The sequence below is a fragment of the Rattus norvegicus genome, chromosome 10, assembly GCF_036323735.1.
Source record: "Rattus norvegicus strain BN/NHsdMcwi chromosome 10, GRCr8, whole genome shotgun sequence".
In the NCBI taxonomy this organism is placed as follows: domain Eukaryota; kingdom Metazoa; phylum Chordata; class Mammalia; order Rodentia; family Muridae; genus Rattus; species Rattus norvegicus.
The window spans coordinates 86,310,375-86,328,040 of NC_086028.1; the positions used below are offsets into that span (position 1 = coordinate 86,310,375).

The following is a 17,666-nucleotide window of genomic DNA, read 5'->3' on the forward strand; positions in this document are numbered from 1 at the left end:
CGCAGGGGCTTACAGTCTTGGGGAAAGAAGATGAAAGAATGGCTGGGGGAGGGGTCTGGGTGGGGAGAGCAAAGCCATTGAACCAGGCTGCCCCTCTCCAGCTGCCCCCTCAGCAATCAGTGGGGCCAGTGCCAGTGCCTGCCAACCTTCCTGTGGCCAGGGGCAGTAGAGCCTGGGCAATAGTCCTTCATCCCCTTGGCCTCTTCCCAGAGCCTAGCAGGTGACACCAGCCAACTGCTGCCGTAGACTGAGAGAGCAAAGAAAGCTGGTCAGGACAGAGAGAGGCCCGACTTGCCCTGGCTGACCTCTGACACCCGGGTACAATTAGTCCAGCCCTGGGGTTGGGGCCTTGGACTTAGGAACACACTCCTGAGGGCTAAGGGTTGGAGCACAAGGAACTGTAAGACAGGTTACCTCAGAGCTCAAAGCATGGTTGGGGGCAGGGGCTTAGTCCACAGCCTGTCCCAGGGAGGCCCAGGGTGGCTGGGGGTTGGAAGCAGGGTCCCCCCCCCCCATGCTAAGCACCGATCTCTGCTTCCGTCTCTGCGGGGGTGGGGGGGAAGCGCTGGTCTCTTTCACAGAGGCACCCAGTACTGGGCTGGGCTCCAAGGTACTGAGTGGGGAGTGGAGTAGGTGGGGAGATGCTGAGGACAGGCAGACACCTTGTCTGTGGCCTTTTCCTGAATTATCATTACTGACTGCCCAGGGGCCCTGCAGCCACCAGCCAGGGAAGTGTCTGCAAGTTGTCCCCACTGATGAAACTGTAAAGAAAGTGATAATGGGCCAACTGTGGAAGGAGAGGCCTTGGTCTACACCCCAGCCTGCCCGCCCTCCACTAGGGAGCTTATCTGACTCCAGAACAAACACGGTGACTTTGGGAGAGCAGAGGGAGGAGGCCACTCTTTCTTGCCGCTGGACAATGACCCCTTGGCTCCTGGGTCACCTCCTCTGGAGGGTGACAGCTGATATAAGATGGAGGCAGGGGGCTGCATCACCTCAGGAATGAGAAGCAAACAGAACCTCAGCCGAGCTGGGTTGCTATGCCCCCTCTTGACTCTCCTGTGCTCCTGGCCCAGCTCTGCCTGGATGGAAGGTCTCTTCCAAGCACAAGCTAGGCAAAGGTGGTCCCACCAGCCACCAGTCCCCACTGCCAGACAGTTCCTATATAATCTTTATTTCTGGATGTTAAAGTAGTTACAGCAATATACAAAAACAAACAACAACATAAAACAACCCACAATAATATAAATTTTTACACTAGAAAGTATACATTGGAATTTGAGTGCAGTGACCAGGACAGAATAAAAGCCACTGTACTGGGAGGCCAAGCAAACTGCAGGCATGGCTGGGTGAGGTTGGGGACAAGTGGGGCCAAGGGGAGGGGAAGTGGGCCGTTCCAAGGGCTCACTATGGGTGATTAACCCAGATACAGACTTCCCAGAACCCCTGAGGTACAACACCTGCCCCAGAGAAGCCCTCACCTTGTTCCTGGGTCCCCAGGATTGGAAGCCATCAACATGCCCACGCCTTGCCTTCCTAAATACCCTTTCAGTTTATGAGTTCAGCTTATTGTGTAACTAAAGAACCTGGCCAGGGAAGGGAGAGCAATGACTGCCTCGAAGCAGAAGGCTGGGGTGGTCAAGGCAAGCAGTTTGTCTTGGAGACAATGTCCTCACTGCCCTTAATTCAGACACTGGTTAACTGGAGAAAAACAATTCCACAGACAGATCAGCTGAGTAAGGTGGCTTTGAGTCACTGAATCTAGCCATGCCCCTGTATCAGGGGAGGCTTGCCTTGAACCACTCAGTGTTCAAGTATGCTCAGTGACTGAGGCAAGCAGGTGACAGGAAGGCCACAGTAGGGGCAGGCACTCTGTCCCACCTCACCTAGGAGCCCCAACGGGGAGCATACAATCGGCACTCTCGGGGCGGGGGGGGGGGGGCGGGAGTACGCCACTCACATGAAGGGCAGACCTGGATTTTATCAGTCAGCTTTTGTCCTGTGGTTACAGGTACCCCTGGGAACCAAGCACATAGAATAAGGACCATACTCCCTGAGCTTTGCTGAGGACCTGTAGTCTGAGTTAGGTTCAAACCTCTAAGGCAATCCCTCTCGACACAAGGTTCTGAGACAGGGATTCCCAATGTAAGCAGGACAGGGGCCTTTGGACATGGGAAGGAGACATACCACTAGCAAGGTCAAGTGGGAAAGGAAGCCAGGTTGACCCTAGGCCCAGTAAGGCACCCACAGGGCAGGATGACCCTGGAACAGGGTCCAGAGTCTGGGCTGGGGAGGGGGGTATGACAAAGGTTTTCCAGTGCCCTTGGCCGACCTCACCCCTCCAACAGACAAGCATACTGGGTAAACAAAACCCAGTTCATGACAAGAGTCTGGGATATCTAGGTTCTCTCTAATCTTTGTGTTTGAACCACAGTTCTCAGATGTCTTTTACAGATTTGATTTGAAACCATTGCAGAGTTTATATAAATGATCAGCCTAAAGACAGCTTAAAGCACCGAAAAGGCTGTTAACCGAGTTTTCTTTGATATGGAAAGGCTATGCTGTTTCAGTGTGTTTTGCCCTTTAATTCTTAGTATTTTTTTTTTTAATTTAAAGAGAAGCCTATAGGCTTAGTCCTAGCTTCTATGTGGACATTAACCAGGTTGAAAGTGCAGAGCCGGGAGTCCCCAGCCTGGGGTATCAGCTCACAGAAAGGGGCAGCAGGATGCCATGGGCACCAGGAGGCGCTTGTCCAACAACAAACCAGGAGGACAGGCGGACAGAACATAGGTGTTTCCTTTCGCTCCCCCCCAGCCCTCTGCTTTCACAGCCATCACGGACTCAAGAGGTGCCCTCCTCCTCACATAAGAGCGCATCACCCACGCTCACTCAGTTCTCTATTTTAAAAAGTACCCAGATTGCCCAAAGATAGCAGAAGTAGGAGATTAAAGAAAAAATCTGGAACCACAAAGTTGGGAGTTTCAGATGATCTGGGAGTTTGGCTGCTTAAGGGGTGGAACATGGGGCAGGTGTCTCAGTCATACTCTGCAGTTTCCGCTTTCAGCTCCTCACATCGGGGAGGTAGCACACTCCGAGGTCAGATCCATGTCAAACGTGAGCGACTCTGTGGAGACACAAAGAACACCAGCTCAGCACCCGACTGAAGCCGACTCACAAGCCCCATCCCTGGGTAAGCGGACAGGGCTCAGGAAACTCCATTAGCCAGTCTCCTGTTCCTTCAGTCATGGACAAGGGCAGAAAAGCCAGACTTCCTGCCCCTTACAGGGTCTTGCCCTCCATAAGAGCTCAGTCTCCACCTCAGCCCACACTCTCTACTTCAGGGGGTCTGAGGCTGCCCTGGATGTGGTAGCCTTAGCCACACATAGCCACTGAGTGCTTGAGACTAGCCTAAATCAAGGTATCAAAACCACTACATTTCAAAGATTCAGTCGAGGAGACTGAGATGGGGGGGGGGGGGGGACAGCCCCGTGACTTCTCAGATGCTGACGTGAAGTGTGCCTGTACCTAACGTATGTTCTTGCCACTTTTTATTGATCTTACTATGGCTACTGGGAAATTACACGTGTGAGGCTCGTTTCCATAGCAGAATGTGGCAGTTTTCTCTGTGTAACAGAGCCCTGGCTGTCCCGGACTCACTTTATAGGCTAGGCTGGCCTCGGAACACACAGATCTGTCTGCCTCTGCCTTGAGCCAGGACCACTACACCCCGCTCCACAGCAGTATTTCTACCAGTGTGGATGGCAGCCTTTGGCTCTGTACAGGCAAGCGTCAATGGGTACACTCTCCACACTCACCAAACTGCCCTCCTGCTGAGGGCTCAGCGCCTTCCCCGTTATTTCCAAACTGCATCAATGAATCTAAAGTGCGGGGGGACATCGGCAGGTCAATGGTATTGCTGCAGGTCGTTCTGTAGGAAAGGGGGACGGCAGGAGTGGGAAGGGCCAGGTTGACAAGACACAATGGAAGGGGAAAAAAAAAAAAAAAGAACAAACACACACACACAAGCCATCAAACTCTGGTCTCCAACAGAAAAAATAAAACCTCAAGCTTTTTAAACACACAAGGTCACTCTGAGCACTAAACAAGCCCAGGGGCTTCCAGCCCTTCAAGGGAAACTCTCACCCCAGGTCCTCCCTATTCCTGGGGACAACTGAGGACACTAGAAATGAATGTGAAACTGGGAAGGGCAGCCACTTACGGTGTCACACAGATGAACTTGGTCTTCAGGTAAGGGGCAGCACCTGCAGAGAGGAAACTGGGCTTTAACTGATTGTGACTTGCTTTGAGAACGTGCAAGAGGAATCCCCCTGCCTCTCCTGGATGACTTGAGCCAACCTTACACAGAGATGGCCCAGACACTGCCATCTACCTCTTAGGCTCTCCTCCCTCATCAGATGCTGCTTGATATCCAATCCTGCAGTCTGAAGCTCTGTCTCTTCCTTAGAATTTCCTGAGCTGCAAAGACTTCTGTAGAGACACCTGCCTCACCTATACCTGTACCCTGCATCCTTCCCCACCCTGCCTGAACAGTCAACCATCTTGTGTAGTGTTAGAGACATCTCCTGTGACCTGGTCATACCTGTGAAGTGACTTCCCTGTTTGGTGACCAGCCCAGACACCAACAGGACTGAATGTTTAGGGTTAGTGCTGGAGGCTCCAAGGCCACTTCCAAGCAGGAAAACACATCCCAGCCACTGGGAAGACAGGACACCACCAGGTCCGAGTACATACGCAACAGAAGGGAAACCTGGCCAAGGCACCACCTCTCTCTGCTGTGTGAGACGGGAGAGACAGGGCTGGCTGCCTTCCATCTCTGCCGTTTATGTTGGAAATGTGAGGACTGAAATGTTAGGCCAAGAAATCAGGAAGCCCTGGGGACACTGGCATGAAGCCCTGGGGGGTTCAGTTAACAAAGTGCACAGCAGGCCTGGGGCCATGTGGGTAGACTAAGAAAAGCACAGACATAGCACTGGGGCTGACAAACCCCTGGGAGAAGCCATCAGAAAGTCGTCCTAGATGAAAACCCATGCTCAGTTGTGGCCAAGAAACAGGTTAACTCAGCACAGAACCAAAGGAGTTACTGAGGCAACTGTGCTGTCTACAAACCCAACCGCTCTGGCCTTGAGACCCTCTGGTCTCTAGGGTGAGAACTGTCACCCTTGAGAGGCAGAGGGGACCAGGGAGATGGCTTAGTAATAAAGTCATCTGTCACCAAGTCTGATGACCTGAGCTCTGTCCCCAGGGACTTCATGGTAGAAGGAGAGAGCTGACACTCTTGAGATCCTCCAACAAAGACACAAGACACACCACACACACACACACACACACACACACACACACACACACACACACACACACACACTAAATTAGAGAGAGGGCGAGAGAAGAATTTCACTCTCCAATGACCAAGAGAGCTAAGAAATATACTTTGACCCCAGGTAGGAATGTGGGACGCGGGACACAGAGAGAAGAGTGGAGAAATGGCCTGCTCCTGTCTGGGGAACTTGCTCAAAATCCCTAAGAGAAACACAGGTATGGAGTCTTGGCAGATAAGGAAAACCCAGGAAGAGGCTCTGGGTGAGGTTCATACCATAATACTCCTGTGGCGGAGGCAGAGGAGGGGGTCATCACAGGCTCACCTCCCTATGGGGTTCATCTGACCCTCCTACCCTTCCTCTGTCAGTTCCTTGAGCCCTCAGTGCACTCTCTTTATGCTCACAGGCGAGCACACTACATCAGGTTTCCTTTCTCACACCCAGGGCCGTGCCCCTGAGGAATGTCTCTGGGCAGCCTACACCAGGGTCGGTGATGGAGGTGGATGCCTCGGACCAGGGGCCTGGATCTTGAAACCAAAAGTAGTCAAAAGGATCAGCGCTTGGACTTCAAAGTCCTCTGTTAAAAGAACAAAGACTAGCATGAGAGGGACTGATAAACAGATCTTCCAACTGAAGGCAAGGTGGAAGCAGAGATAAGGGACAGACAGGAAGTGAGAGCTGAACTCCTCCACAGAACGACTAGAACTCAACATCAGAGCAAAAGGAAAGGAAAGTAACCGTCAACAAGAACGACTCTTCCAAGAATGGCGGACAGCCAGGGGGAGCTGTGCACAGGTGCTATGTGAACCAAAGCAGGTGTGTGAAGAAATGCCAGGGGGAGGAGGCCAGCGCACACATGGTACCTCAGAGCCTGACACAGGCAATGATCAACAAAAGTCGCAGACAACCAAGTCCTCACCAGCAATGAGGCCAGAGGCAGAGTCAATGCAGCAAGTTTGAAATGACTTCAGACCCGACAGCTCTGACTCTTTATGCTGGGGACAGCCCCAGACACCACAGACTTAACACCACGTGACTTCTTCTTCTTTTTTTTTTTTTTTGCATAATTTATACCTTCAGTTCTCAACCTTCCTAGTGCTACGACTCTTAAATACAGTTCCTCATCTTGTGGTGATCCCCAACCATAAAATTATTTTCATTGATACTTCATAACTGTAATCTTGCTACAGTTACATGAGTCATAATGGAAATATCTGTGTTTTCCTATAGTCTTAGGTGCCCCCACCCCGTGAAAGGCTCAGAAATGCTGGTTTACAGCCACGCACACCCCCACATAGTAAATGCGTCTTCTTTCAGCAGCTGTACATTCCCTCCAGTCATTCTCTCCTGAACATCAACAACCCCACCCACCCTGCTGTCAGCTCTGCCCAGGCTGCCCACAGCCACTGCCCCAGAAAGCCTCCCTTCAGACTCCTGGCACCGCTAATCAGGACAGCAAAGCATGCTGGGCTCAAATCTTGTCTCAGGTCTTCTGGAATCCACTGTGTAAGAAGCACCAGAGAGGAGACCTGTCCTCATTCTCTCTTCCTAGTGTTTCAAGGTGTGTGTGTGTGTGTGTGTGTGTGTGTGTGTGTGTGTGTGTGTGAGAGAGAGAGAGAGAGAGAGAGAGAGAGAGAGAGAGAGAAAGGGAGAGAGAGAGAGAAAGAGAGAGAGAGAGAGAGAAAGGGAGAGAAAGGGAGAGAGAGAGAGAGAGAGAGAGAGAGAGAGAGAGAGAGAGAGACTATTTTCGTCTTTAGATTTCCAAGCTCCCAATGAGACCGGATTCTGTCCTCTTGAATCTTGAGTCAGTCGCCCTGCCAAGGCACCCGATAAACCGCTCTTTCCCATAGGAAGGAATCACCAGTCCCCGCTCCCATAAGATACCCAGCCATGTCCTTGTCTCTCATCCAAGGATCTACACTTTTTCCCTAAGAAGGAAGGCAGAACCATGGAAAGTCAACAACTACCTGGGTCAGCTTCAGGGTGCTCCTGGCTCTCGGGGCGACAATACTTTCCGAATGCCTCCTCCTTGGGAATGTCAGGGTAGAGGTAGACCAGTGGGGATACCAGGATGTTGGTAGCGTCCATGATCTTATAGCCCATGATGATTTCAGCAAATGACATGTTGTTCAGCTGCTGCTTGGTATATGGTTCTACAGACTGGATCTGGGTCTTGCCTGTCAGGGAACATGGGAAGGAGAGATTATGCTAGTCTAGTGCTGGAGACTCTGAATGCCCTACACCCAGTGACTTGGAACTGTGGCAATATTCAGGCTGGTTTTTAGAGATCCAGCTGGCTCACAGGCAAAACACTTGCCTCAGATGTGTTAACGGGGTAGGCAGGAAACGGAACACAGAAGTAAGATTTAAATCACACTTTTCTACACAAATATTAGCCAAACGAGTGAACAGAACAAATTGGCAGGCAGCCCCTTCAGAAAGAGGCACAGGCCCGCTCTGCCCTCCAGGGGGCAGCAGGACACAGAACATGGAGCAGCCAGGTGCAGCCAGTGGCCACCAGGTGGAGCAAGTGAGACAAGAGGAGCAGGTGAGTGTTCTTACCACTGATGTCCTTTTCCACCCAAGTGAAAGTGACCCCTCCTTCCTTGCTGCTCTCACTGAACCGCAGCAGGAAGGTGCCCGGGGGCTTTGTGCTTAGGATGGCCCTCTCCCGCTCCTTGCTGATGAAACCCATGATGTACCTGCAGCCAAGGAAAACCAATCACAGGCTTGCTGGGAGCAGGTAACTTGGGGACACAGTGCAGCTGACACTGCAGGGTTCAACCTTACCCTTCATTCCAAAGGGCCAAGATATACTTTTTCACAAGGTCGATGATATTGTCTAGCCAGACCCAGAACGAGAAGCCCTTGCCGGCCATGTTTTCCTGGGGAAACAGGATAATGGGAAAGTTAAGTCTGTCACCATTCATCCCAGGCCTTTCCTGCCAGAGCCTTCTTACTCCGCTGCCGAAACCCTCAGGTTCCTCTGTCCTCAGGCAGCTCCTAATGGCTGCTGGAGAAAGAGGTCCCAGGTTTGCACAGTCATGGCCCCACAACCACCTTACAAATAAGCACCCAACAACTGCCTCCTAACCGAGGGAATCAACGAGATCACTTACTTTGCAAAACTTAGCCCATGTGATCTGACACCCTGAGTAGTTCACACCAGGCCCTGGAAGAGAAAACAACCAGAATTTCAGCCTTGATCAACATTGTTTCTCGGCAGGATTTTCAAACATCGCCACGTATTTGCAGGCTGTGGGTTGTGTGCGCTCACAGATACCCATGCACACCCACGGCCGACACCTGAGTCCTGGACTAGGCTAGCCCAGATGTCCTGTTGGGCCCCTGCTCGTCCTTGTCGTGTGTGACCTGGCAACACAGTGACAAGGTTGACAGCCAGGGTTACAAGGCTGTATTTGCTGGCAATGCAGGTCAAAGCTGCTTTTGGTCTAGACTTTTTTTTAGAGAGAAGACAAAATTTAAACTAGTGCCTATGGCTTCTTAAAGAAATGGGCAAGGAATGTCAAACACACTTAAACACACTTAAAATACCTCCTCAGGTAAGAGAACAGTGCCTTCGAAGGCAAAAAAAAAAAAAAAAACAAAAAACAAAAAACAAAAAACCCACTCTCCTCCATGTCCAGACTCCCAACCTGGCCCTGACATAGCGCCTTGCCCTAGCCGGACACTGGGAAACACTGTCTGAATGGCCACCCCCAGGCCAGACATGTCTGAGGCTGTCAAATCCCACCTAAGAGCTTCTCGGCCAGCGTGGTCAGCTGCTCGATGCTCAGCCCTCGCTTGGTGGTGGACGAGAACTGCCAGCTCAGCACCTCGGCCACTTGGTCCCAGGTTCCAATCGGAGGCTTAGTGAAGAAGTTCACGTTCTAGTGAGAAGAACACATTTGTTCATGTGGGTGAGAGCAAAGCTGACGACCTGCACCGGGGGCAGAGAAGCCGCAAGGCTCAGGGATTTCGGAGAGGGTGTGGGGCGGGGGACTCACCTTGGGGTTATTGGTCAGCATGTTATACCACAGGATTGATGCCCAAGCATTAGGCATCTGACAGATGTTGGAGATCACCACGACTGGCAAGGAGTGGGTCTGTAGAGTATGGGACAGGCGGGGAGTGACTTAATGGGACAGCTGGTCTCTCGCGGCTCCCAACCCTCGTCACCTGTATCTCAGTAGGTTAGAATTAAAAGTCATGCCATGGCCACCCTGATGCCCAGTGCAGACGGAGCGAGAACACCAAGAGGAGAAAGACCAGTCTGCATCTGGACTGACCTCTGAACATAATCAGTGACTTACAAAATGTCACTTGTTCAAAGTCAGGCCCTGAACTAACACTAACCCAAACCTAAGGCTAGCTCAGGCCCTCAGCCCCGAGTCTCCAGAGACGGACCCGCCAGGCAACCTCCAAAATTCAAACAATCGGCATCTTTCTATGAAACTGAGGTGAGAAATCAAAGGATGTCTGCTTTTCCACATCTAACTTAATAAAATCAAGAACGATGGAAAACAGGGGGCTGGAGAGATGGCTCAGTGGTTAAGAGCACTGACTGCTCTTCCAGAGGTCATGAGTTCAAATCCCAGCAACCACATGGTGGCTCACACCCATCTGTAATGAGATCTGATGCCCTCTTCTGGTGTATCTGAGGACAGCTACAGTGTAGTCATATACATAAAATAAATCTTTTAAAAAGAAAGGAAGGAAGAAGAAGAAAGAAAGGAAGGAAAGAAGGAAGGAAGAAATAACGAATGAAAAGAAAAGAAAGGCTAGAAAACAAAATCTAAATGGCGGCTACTAAGGCCTATTACTTGCCTAAGCTTCATCGAATGGATTCTAAACAATCAGTAACATAGACCCTCATAACAGGTACTCAAGCAAGACTTCACTCCTGGGGGCAGGGGGTGGCTGCTCTCAGGGACTTTTCAGAAATAGATAATGAGAAGTAAACCCAGGCTGGGCAGACGGCCACCACCCCAGCAGGCATTTTTGCCCTGGCGTCACTGCACATACACCCCAGCACTTGAGCTGTCGGTTCTGTGAAGGCCTTACCTCTAGGTCGATCTTGAGACCTTGGTGGTACACCTCTGTCTCAAAGGTGATCAGGTGCAGCTCCTCAGTGACAATCAAGGAGGCCTACAACAACAGCAAGGTCTCTTCAGAGAATGGCACTGAGTTCTCGTGCCGGCAACAGACATAAGACATAATAAATGAGGGCCTCGGAACACTAAAAAGGTGGCGGAAGACAATGCCCGGAATACAACTTTGCCTTTTTTCTTCCACACAAAGACCCTCAAGGACACGGTCCTCACCCTGATCTCCTATTATGTACTACACAATACATTATATTTTATAATACAGATTCAAGGCACAAAGAATAACAAAGCAATGAACATCCAAGGATAAGCCACCCAGCTTACTTCCTTATTTGGGGGTCAGCAAGATGGCTCAGTGGGCAAGGGCATCTGCCTGCCAACCTGAGCCTGATCCCTGTGACCCATCTGGTGGAAGGAAAAACCAGTCTGGCAAGTGGTCCTTTGACCTCCACATTCACTCCATGGCACATGCACAACCATACACAAACACAGACACAAAGAAAGGAAGGAAAGGAAAGAAGAAAGGAAAGGACGGGAGGATGAGTTAAGAGGGAGGGAGGGAAGGAGGGAGGGAGGAAGGGAGGGAGGAGGGAGGGAGGGAGGAAAAAGGAAGGGAGGATAACTTAAGAGGGAGGGAGGAAGGAGGGAAAAGCAAAGGAGGAAAGGAGGGAGGGAGGAAGAAGGGAGGGAGGAGGGAGGAGGGAGGAGGGAGAGAAGGAAGAGAAGGAGGGAAGGTGGGAAGGAGGAAGGAGGGAGGAGGGAGGGTGGGAAGGAGGGTTGGAAGGGGTAAAGAAGGCTTCTTAAGTTTCTTCTTTTCTCTCTCCCTCCTTCCTTTTATCATGAACTAGGGAGCAAACTCAGGGCCTCATGCATGCTAAGTGCACCCCAATACTGGGCTACATCCTAGTGCTACCATCTGGTTTAAGGACAAGCCGTCACCACTGAGATTCCCCAGGTGAACTAATTTCCCCTTCTCTTGCAGTTTCCTGTGTCTTTATGTCTCTGTTGTTTCCCAGCTCCTCCTAACTGTGTTCATGGTTGTCTGTCCAAGCGTGTGTTTCACATGGTGAACTCTCAGGACGCTCCTGCTCCTGACACCAACCCAAGCCCCTCAGTTTGACGAGGGTGTGAGGTCCTGTGCAGCTCCCAATTCTTTCAGAGCTGTAGAGTAGTCCACTGTGCCTACAGCACAGCCCATGATCTGAGTGCTGATGGATCTGGGCTATGTCAAGAGTGACCAGTGGCTGTGATTGTGTTATCTGTCCCTGGTTCACCTATGCAAAGCTTTTTCTACTGTAAATCCCTGAGACTGGAGCTGCTGGTTTACAGGGCGTGCTCATTTTTATGTTAAGTCGCTTTCCAAAGTGAGCGTGGCAGCCTTCACTGCAGCCACCTGTATGTACATGAATCACTGATGGACTCTCAGGAAGGAAATTCCAGTTCTTTTACATATATGTGCTGATTGACAGAATAATCTCAAACTCATAATCCTCCTGCCTCAGCTCCTGAGTGCTGGGGGTTTTTGCTGTTGTTTCACTCTGACTTGCTAACTTGATGCCTTTTGTCTCACCAGGCACTGAAAAATGGAGCCAGCTGGCAGGTGGTGGCAAGGGACTTTGGGAAGCCCCCGGCAATGTGGAAACTTCTTTTCTACCAAATGGGTGTGGGTAACAGCTCAGTGAGGGACTTCCCACTGCTGAAGGGGAGCCAACACTCAGGGAAAGGCTCCTCGCTAGAAAACTCCACAGCACTGTGACTTCTGAGCTTGTCACAGTGGCCCAGAGAGCAATTGACTTTTCTAAATGACAAACAGCTGAAATAGTGGGTTGGTCTTTAATTCTATGGGGGGGAAGGGGGGAGAGGGAGAGGGAGAGAGAGAGAGAGAGAGAGAGAGAGAGAGAGAGAGAGAGAGAGAATGTTTTTCTTCCTCAAAGAAAACACTCGCAGTTAGCTTTTAGCCTGAACAAAACTTACATCACAATTGGCACGGCCCCCATTCCCACATCTCTGCTCCCTCAGGGTCTGGAAGAAAGGAAAGAGAAAAAAAGCAAGTTATCACTTGAGGCTGTGCCAGGCTCTCCCTATACCGCTTGTCCGGTGAGAGGCCTCTTGCCCTCTCTCCTCCCTCGGAGGACTGACTGACCAGGTGCTTGAACTCTGCAGACAGGCTGCCGTTGTTGGACTCCTCCATGTTCATCACCTTTGTGTTCGTGCCCAGAATGTTAAATTTCCGAGACCTGAATCACGGGAGGAAAAACAACATTGAGTGAGCGCTGAGTAGCCAGAGGATAAAGATGGATGAAAGAGAACAAAAGGTGGCTGAACTCACCCTCTGAGGGCAGCAACATCCCCAGAGTCCCTGTAAAGAAGACAGCCGGGTGTTAATAAACCTGAAGTTATAGACCCTTTCTCTCCAGAACCTACTCGGACCACCTGTCAACATCCTCTGGTGGGAAATGCTTTCAGATGTTCAACTACATTTTAGGTTCGAAACAAACCTCTGTAAGTCCTTAAGCAGCAGTCAGCGGGGCTACCTCGTCTCTCCCTTCACTCTGCTCAGCGGGGGAAGCAGAGCCCACTACCCCCGGAAGCCCTGCTCGCTACATTCATCAGAACAGAGGAAGGCACGGGAGAGGTGAAGATGGGGTCTGCCCCATCTGCTTTGTTGGCTTTCTGAGCCAGGGCTCTGCGTGTAGCCCTCCTGACTGTCCTGGAACTTGTTGTGCAGATCTGAATGCAGATCACCTGCTTCTGCCTCCTGGTGCCATGGGATTGAAGGCCTGCTCCCAGCTGGTCTGCCTTGTCTCAATCAGACCAAGAAGGCAATGTCCTAGGCTGCTCTTCTGTCCACAGCCATGGAACACCCTGGAAGGGGCCCTGTCTGCAGGTGACACGGTAAGGACGGCACGGAAGATCCTGGGTTCCTGAAGACACCTGTGAGTCACTGGCCTCGTCCTTAGGTACTTGCCCCAACTGCATTTCCAGTTACACAGGTTGTGAATTTCCTTATTATCTGAGCCACGCTGGGTTTTCCATAAAGGTATGTTGTTACCGAAAACTGACACCACCTCCCACGACACAGCTGGAGATACTATCCCCATGTGACCACCGCTGCCTCTGTCTCTGACTAGGCCATCTTTTTATATTATGATGTTTCTGTCTTTCTCTTATTTCAGAATACTATTTTACAAGTTCTCAGCCAGGCATGGTGGCAAATACCTTTAATCCTAGCACTGGGGAGGCAGAAGCAGATGGATCACTGTAAGTTCAAGGCTAGTCAGGGTTATATAGTAAGACTCTCTCTCAAGATAAAAATAAGTAAAATCTATTTTCCATTGCTATATATTTACCTACAAAGAGTGTATTTTGGTGGGTTTGTGGAAGAGGATTATCAACTTCTAACCAGTTCTTCTTCCACATATTATATTTTCAAACTAATTATCAGAAAGTTTTCCCTTGTGTCTGAATTGTATTTCTCTCTTTAAAAAAAAAAAAGATTTATTTTATGTATATGATATATTCTTGCTTTCTTCACACACACCAGAAGAGGGCATCGGATCCCATTACAGATGGTTGTGAGCCACCATGTGGTTTCTGGATTTGAACTCAGGACCTTTGGAAGAGCAGTCAGTGCTCTTAACCGCTGAGCCATCTCTCCAGCTCTGTACTTCTCTTTTTTATATTCCCCTTTTCAAGTTTTTATCTATAATCCATAATCAAAAAATTGTACAATCTAAAATGTTCAGCCGTATGAAGCTGGTTTCTAGTTAAATGCTATGCACACCTATGAAACAAACCATCAGCACAATCCAGAACACACTTACCACCCCAAAGTGTCCCTAAACTCATCTGTACTGCAACCAACCCCATACTCCACCCCTTCCTGGCCCCAGATGAGCATTACTGTGTTCTCTTACTACAGATTTGTTTGCCATTTTACAAATATATACATGGAAACATAAAATACACACTCTTTTGTGGGGAGGAGACCTGGTTTCCTTCATTCAACATAACTACATTGAAGATTTATTCTATGTTACAACCATCAATAATTCCTTTCCTTTTGCTTGTGCACAGTATACATTGTATTGATCTCTTATCTTAACCTCTGGTCTGGTTTTTTTTTTTTCTTTTCTTTTCTTTTCTTTTTTTTCAGAGCTGGGGACCGAACCCAGGGCCTCGTGCTTGCTAGGCAAGCGCTCTCCCACTGAGCTAAATCCCCAACCCACTCCGGTCTGTTTTCAATCGACACACTCTTGCCCCAGTTCCACTTTCCTTTCACAGCTGGAACTCTGGATGCGTCTTAGCATCTGGCAGGGCAGCCCTCTGTACCCATGCCTAACAGAGGAAGGGAGGAGGAGTACTGTTCAGTCAGGACGATCCCTCAGGTCCATAAAGTGACTGCGTCTTCAGAGCTGCTGTACAGCAGTGTGACCGTCCGACACCACTGAACCAGACATTAGGGAACGAATACAGGGGTGCGGAAGCGGATGGATGGGTTAAGTGCTTGCTGCACAAGCCCGAGAACACCAGCTTAGGTCCCCGGCCATTCCATGAGATCTGGGTACAGCGGTGAGTGTCTGTGACACCTGTGCTGGGGGGCTACAGAGACAGTGATGCTGCCAGCCTGGGCTCTGCTTCAGTCAGAGCCCTTGTGTCAAAAAATAAGTCATAGAGGAAGACAATTCATATCAACGTCTGGTCTATACTCACACATTTACACATGCACTCACATAGACACACATGCACACACATGCACACAGACACACTCACACACACACACACACACTCTCGTACACATCACCCTGCTGTCTTTGCTTGCCTCTTGAACTGGGGTACAACACGGCAAACGTGATTCATCTACAGCTTTTATTCTTCAGTATGGGGGTTGGACCCAGGGCCTGTGCAACACTGAGCCGTATACACTCAAGCTTTTTTATTTTCAATGCTTGAGGCAAATTGGCAAGGTTTTGCAAGGTTTTTGAACACAGTTGTTCACAAAAAGATCCCTGGACGGAGACATCTCTAAAGTCAATGTCTGTCAAAGTTCTTGCTTCTCCATCCCATCAAGAAAATAAAAATCCGACTAAAAATAGGGTCCAAATCTAAACAGAAAATTCCTAATAGAGGAAACCCAAGTGGCTGAGAAACAAAGAAATGTCCAACACCCTCAGCCATTAGGGAAACGCAAATCAAAACTACTTTGAGAGTCTATCTTATGCCTATCAGAATATTAAGATGAACACAAGTGACAGCTCGTGCTGTCGAGGATGTGGAGCTGGGGAAACCATCTCAGATTGCTGCTGGGAGTGCAAGCTCGCACAGCAACTATGGAAATCAGAATGGCCACTCCTCAGGAAGACGGGAATCAAGCTACCTCGAGAGCCAGTTGTACCACTCTTGGGCACACACCCAAAGGATGCTTCATCCGACCACACAGACAGACACTTGCCCAATCACGTTCACTGCTGTTCTCTTCAGACTAACCAGAACTGGAAACAACCCAGAAGTCCCTCAACAAAAGAGTGGATAAAGAACATGTGGTTCATTTACATACAGAGTATTACTCGGCCATTAAAAAATAAATAACCTGGGTTCGGTCCCCAGCTCCGAAAAAAATAAAATAAAAAAAAATAAATAAATAAATACATAAATAAAACCATGAAATTTGCAGGTAAATGGATGGAACTAGAAAAAAAAATCCTCCTGAGTGAGGTGACCCAGACCCAGAAGGACAAAATTGGCGTGTACTCACTTATGTGTGGATATTAGCTGTCAAGTCAATGATAAGCAAGCTACATCCACAGAGGGCAGATAGAGAGTAAGGGACTGTAGGGAACGAACAGATCTGATTAGGAAAAAGAAATAGAATGGATCTATGGATGGATGAGGGGTCTGAATTGGAAGAACAAATGGGGAAGCAGAGGGGTTGGAGAGCTGGGGGTGGAAGGGAACAAAGGGAGACAGCAAAAATTATGGCGCATCTGTGGGGTAGCATGGAAATCTGTGGGGTAGTATGGAAATCTAGTACAGTAGAAACCTCTAAAACAAATATATATGAAGTGATTAAATTAAATCACCAAATAATGGGAGAGAATCAGGATCCCAACTGGCCATCACTTGTCACCAAATGAAGCTTCTAGTACTGGGTTTGGCTTACATATAATTGAATTGTTGGCCAAAGGGAATCCCTAACAACCCATGCTGTTGTCAAGACTATAGGCTGCTTTCCACGCTGACAGCAAGGCCCCATTGTTGAAGACAACAGCTAGACAACTCACTGAACATGGACACGTCGAGCTGGTGCCTACACAGAGCCTCCCACTGTATGCCAGAGTCTCTGTTACAGGAAGGTACTCTACATGTTATCAAAAGAGACGTATGAACACCAAGCCAGCCCCAAACCCTCTATGTATATTAGTGTACCACCTGCAGGATATGCTAGGGCAATGGCGGCACCACACTGTGGAAGTGACCGACAAGGGTGAGTCTTAAGAATCACTCCATGAGATGAAACTCATACCCAACAAGGCTTGGGTGACCAAGAACCAGAGACTAGACAGCCCAAGGACCTAGGGCAAAACTAAATAATACTGATCTAAAAAAGAGAAAGAAAAAGGAATGGAAAGGAAAAAGAAAAAATGATAAAATGACTCCTAACGATATTCTGGTACACTCCTAGATCAGTGCTTTGTTCTGCCTTAATCAAGAGTTCTGCAGGAGATGGGAAGAAATAGAGACACCCACAGCCAGACATCACGCAGAGGAAGACCTTGGAATGCTCATCCCTAAATGGGATGTTTCCATCAAATCCCTGCCCTCAGAGCTCAGGGAATGCCAAGGAACAGGAAGCAGAAAGAGTGTAAGCCAGAGGGGTTAGAGGACACCAAAGACACAGGCCCTCTATCACCACCAGCAAAGCTCCTCTGAACTCAGAGACGGCAGCAGCGTGTACAGAGCTGCGCGGGGCTGCGCAAGGCCTCCTTGCTAATATTGTGGCTTCCACTGCAGTGTTCTCATGGGATTCCTGAGGTGCAAACAAGGGGGACTCTGACTATTATGTCTTCTCTCAGATTGTTTCCCTTCTGTCGGTTTGCTTCATCCAACTCGGATGTGATAGTCTTTGTTTTGCCTTGTCATATTTTATTTTGTTACATTAGAAAGATGAATGAATATAAACCCAGCCGCTATAGTAGAAGACTAACAGTGGGACTGCTGGGAG

The 17,666-nt window shown here is 49.4% G+C and overlaps 1 protein-coding gene across 4 annotated transcripts in view; it reads right to left on the reverse strand.

Moving 5' to 3' along the window:
- Nucleotides 1-1,153: 1,153 nt before the first annotated feature.
- Nucleotides 1,154-17,666, reverse strand: part of Stat3 (signal transducer and activator of transcription 3) — a 51,986-nt gene continuing 35,473 nt past the window's right edge. The window contains exons 12-24 of one of the 4 annotated variants that reach the window (XM_006247257.5): nt 12,774-12,803; nt 12,588-12,681; nt 12,419-12,466; nt 10,401-10,484; nt 9,344-9,442; nt 9,091-9,226; nt 8,456-8,508; nt 8,127-8,221; nt 7,899-8,038; nt 7,304-7,513; nt 4,220-4,262; nt 3,816-3,928; nt 1,154-3,124 (exon numbers count right to left, since the gene is read on the reverse strand). In XM_006247257.5, coding sequence (XP_006247319.1) covers nt 3,069-3,124; nt 3,816-3,928; nt 4,220-4,262; nt 7,304-7,513; nt 7,899-8,038; nt 8,127-8,221; nt 8,456-8,508; nt 9,091-9,226; nt 9,344-9,442; nt 10,401-10,484; nt 12,419-12,466; nt 12,588-12,681; nt 12,774-12,803 — 1,201 coding nt within the window. In that variant the 3' untranslated portion in view covers nt 1,154-3,068. 4 annotated transcript variants of the gene reach the window in all.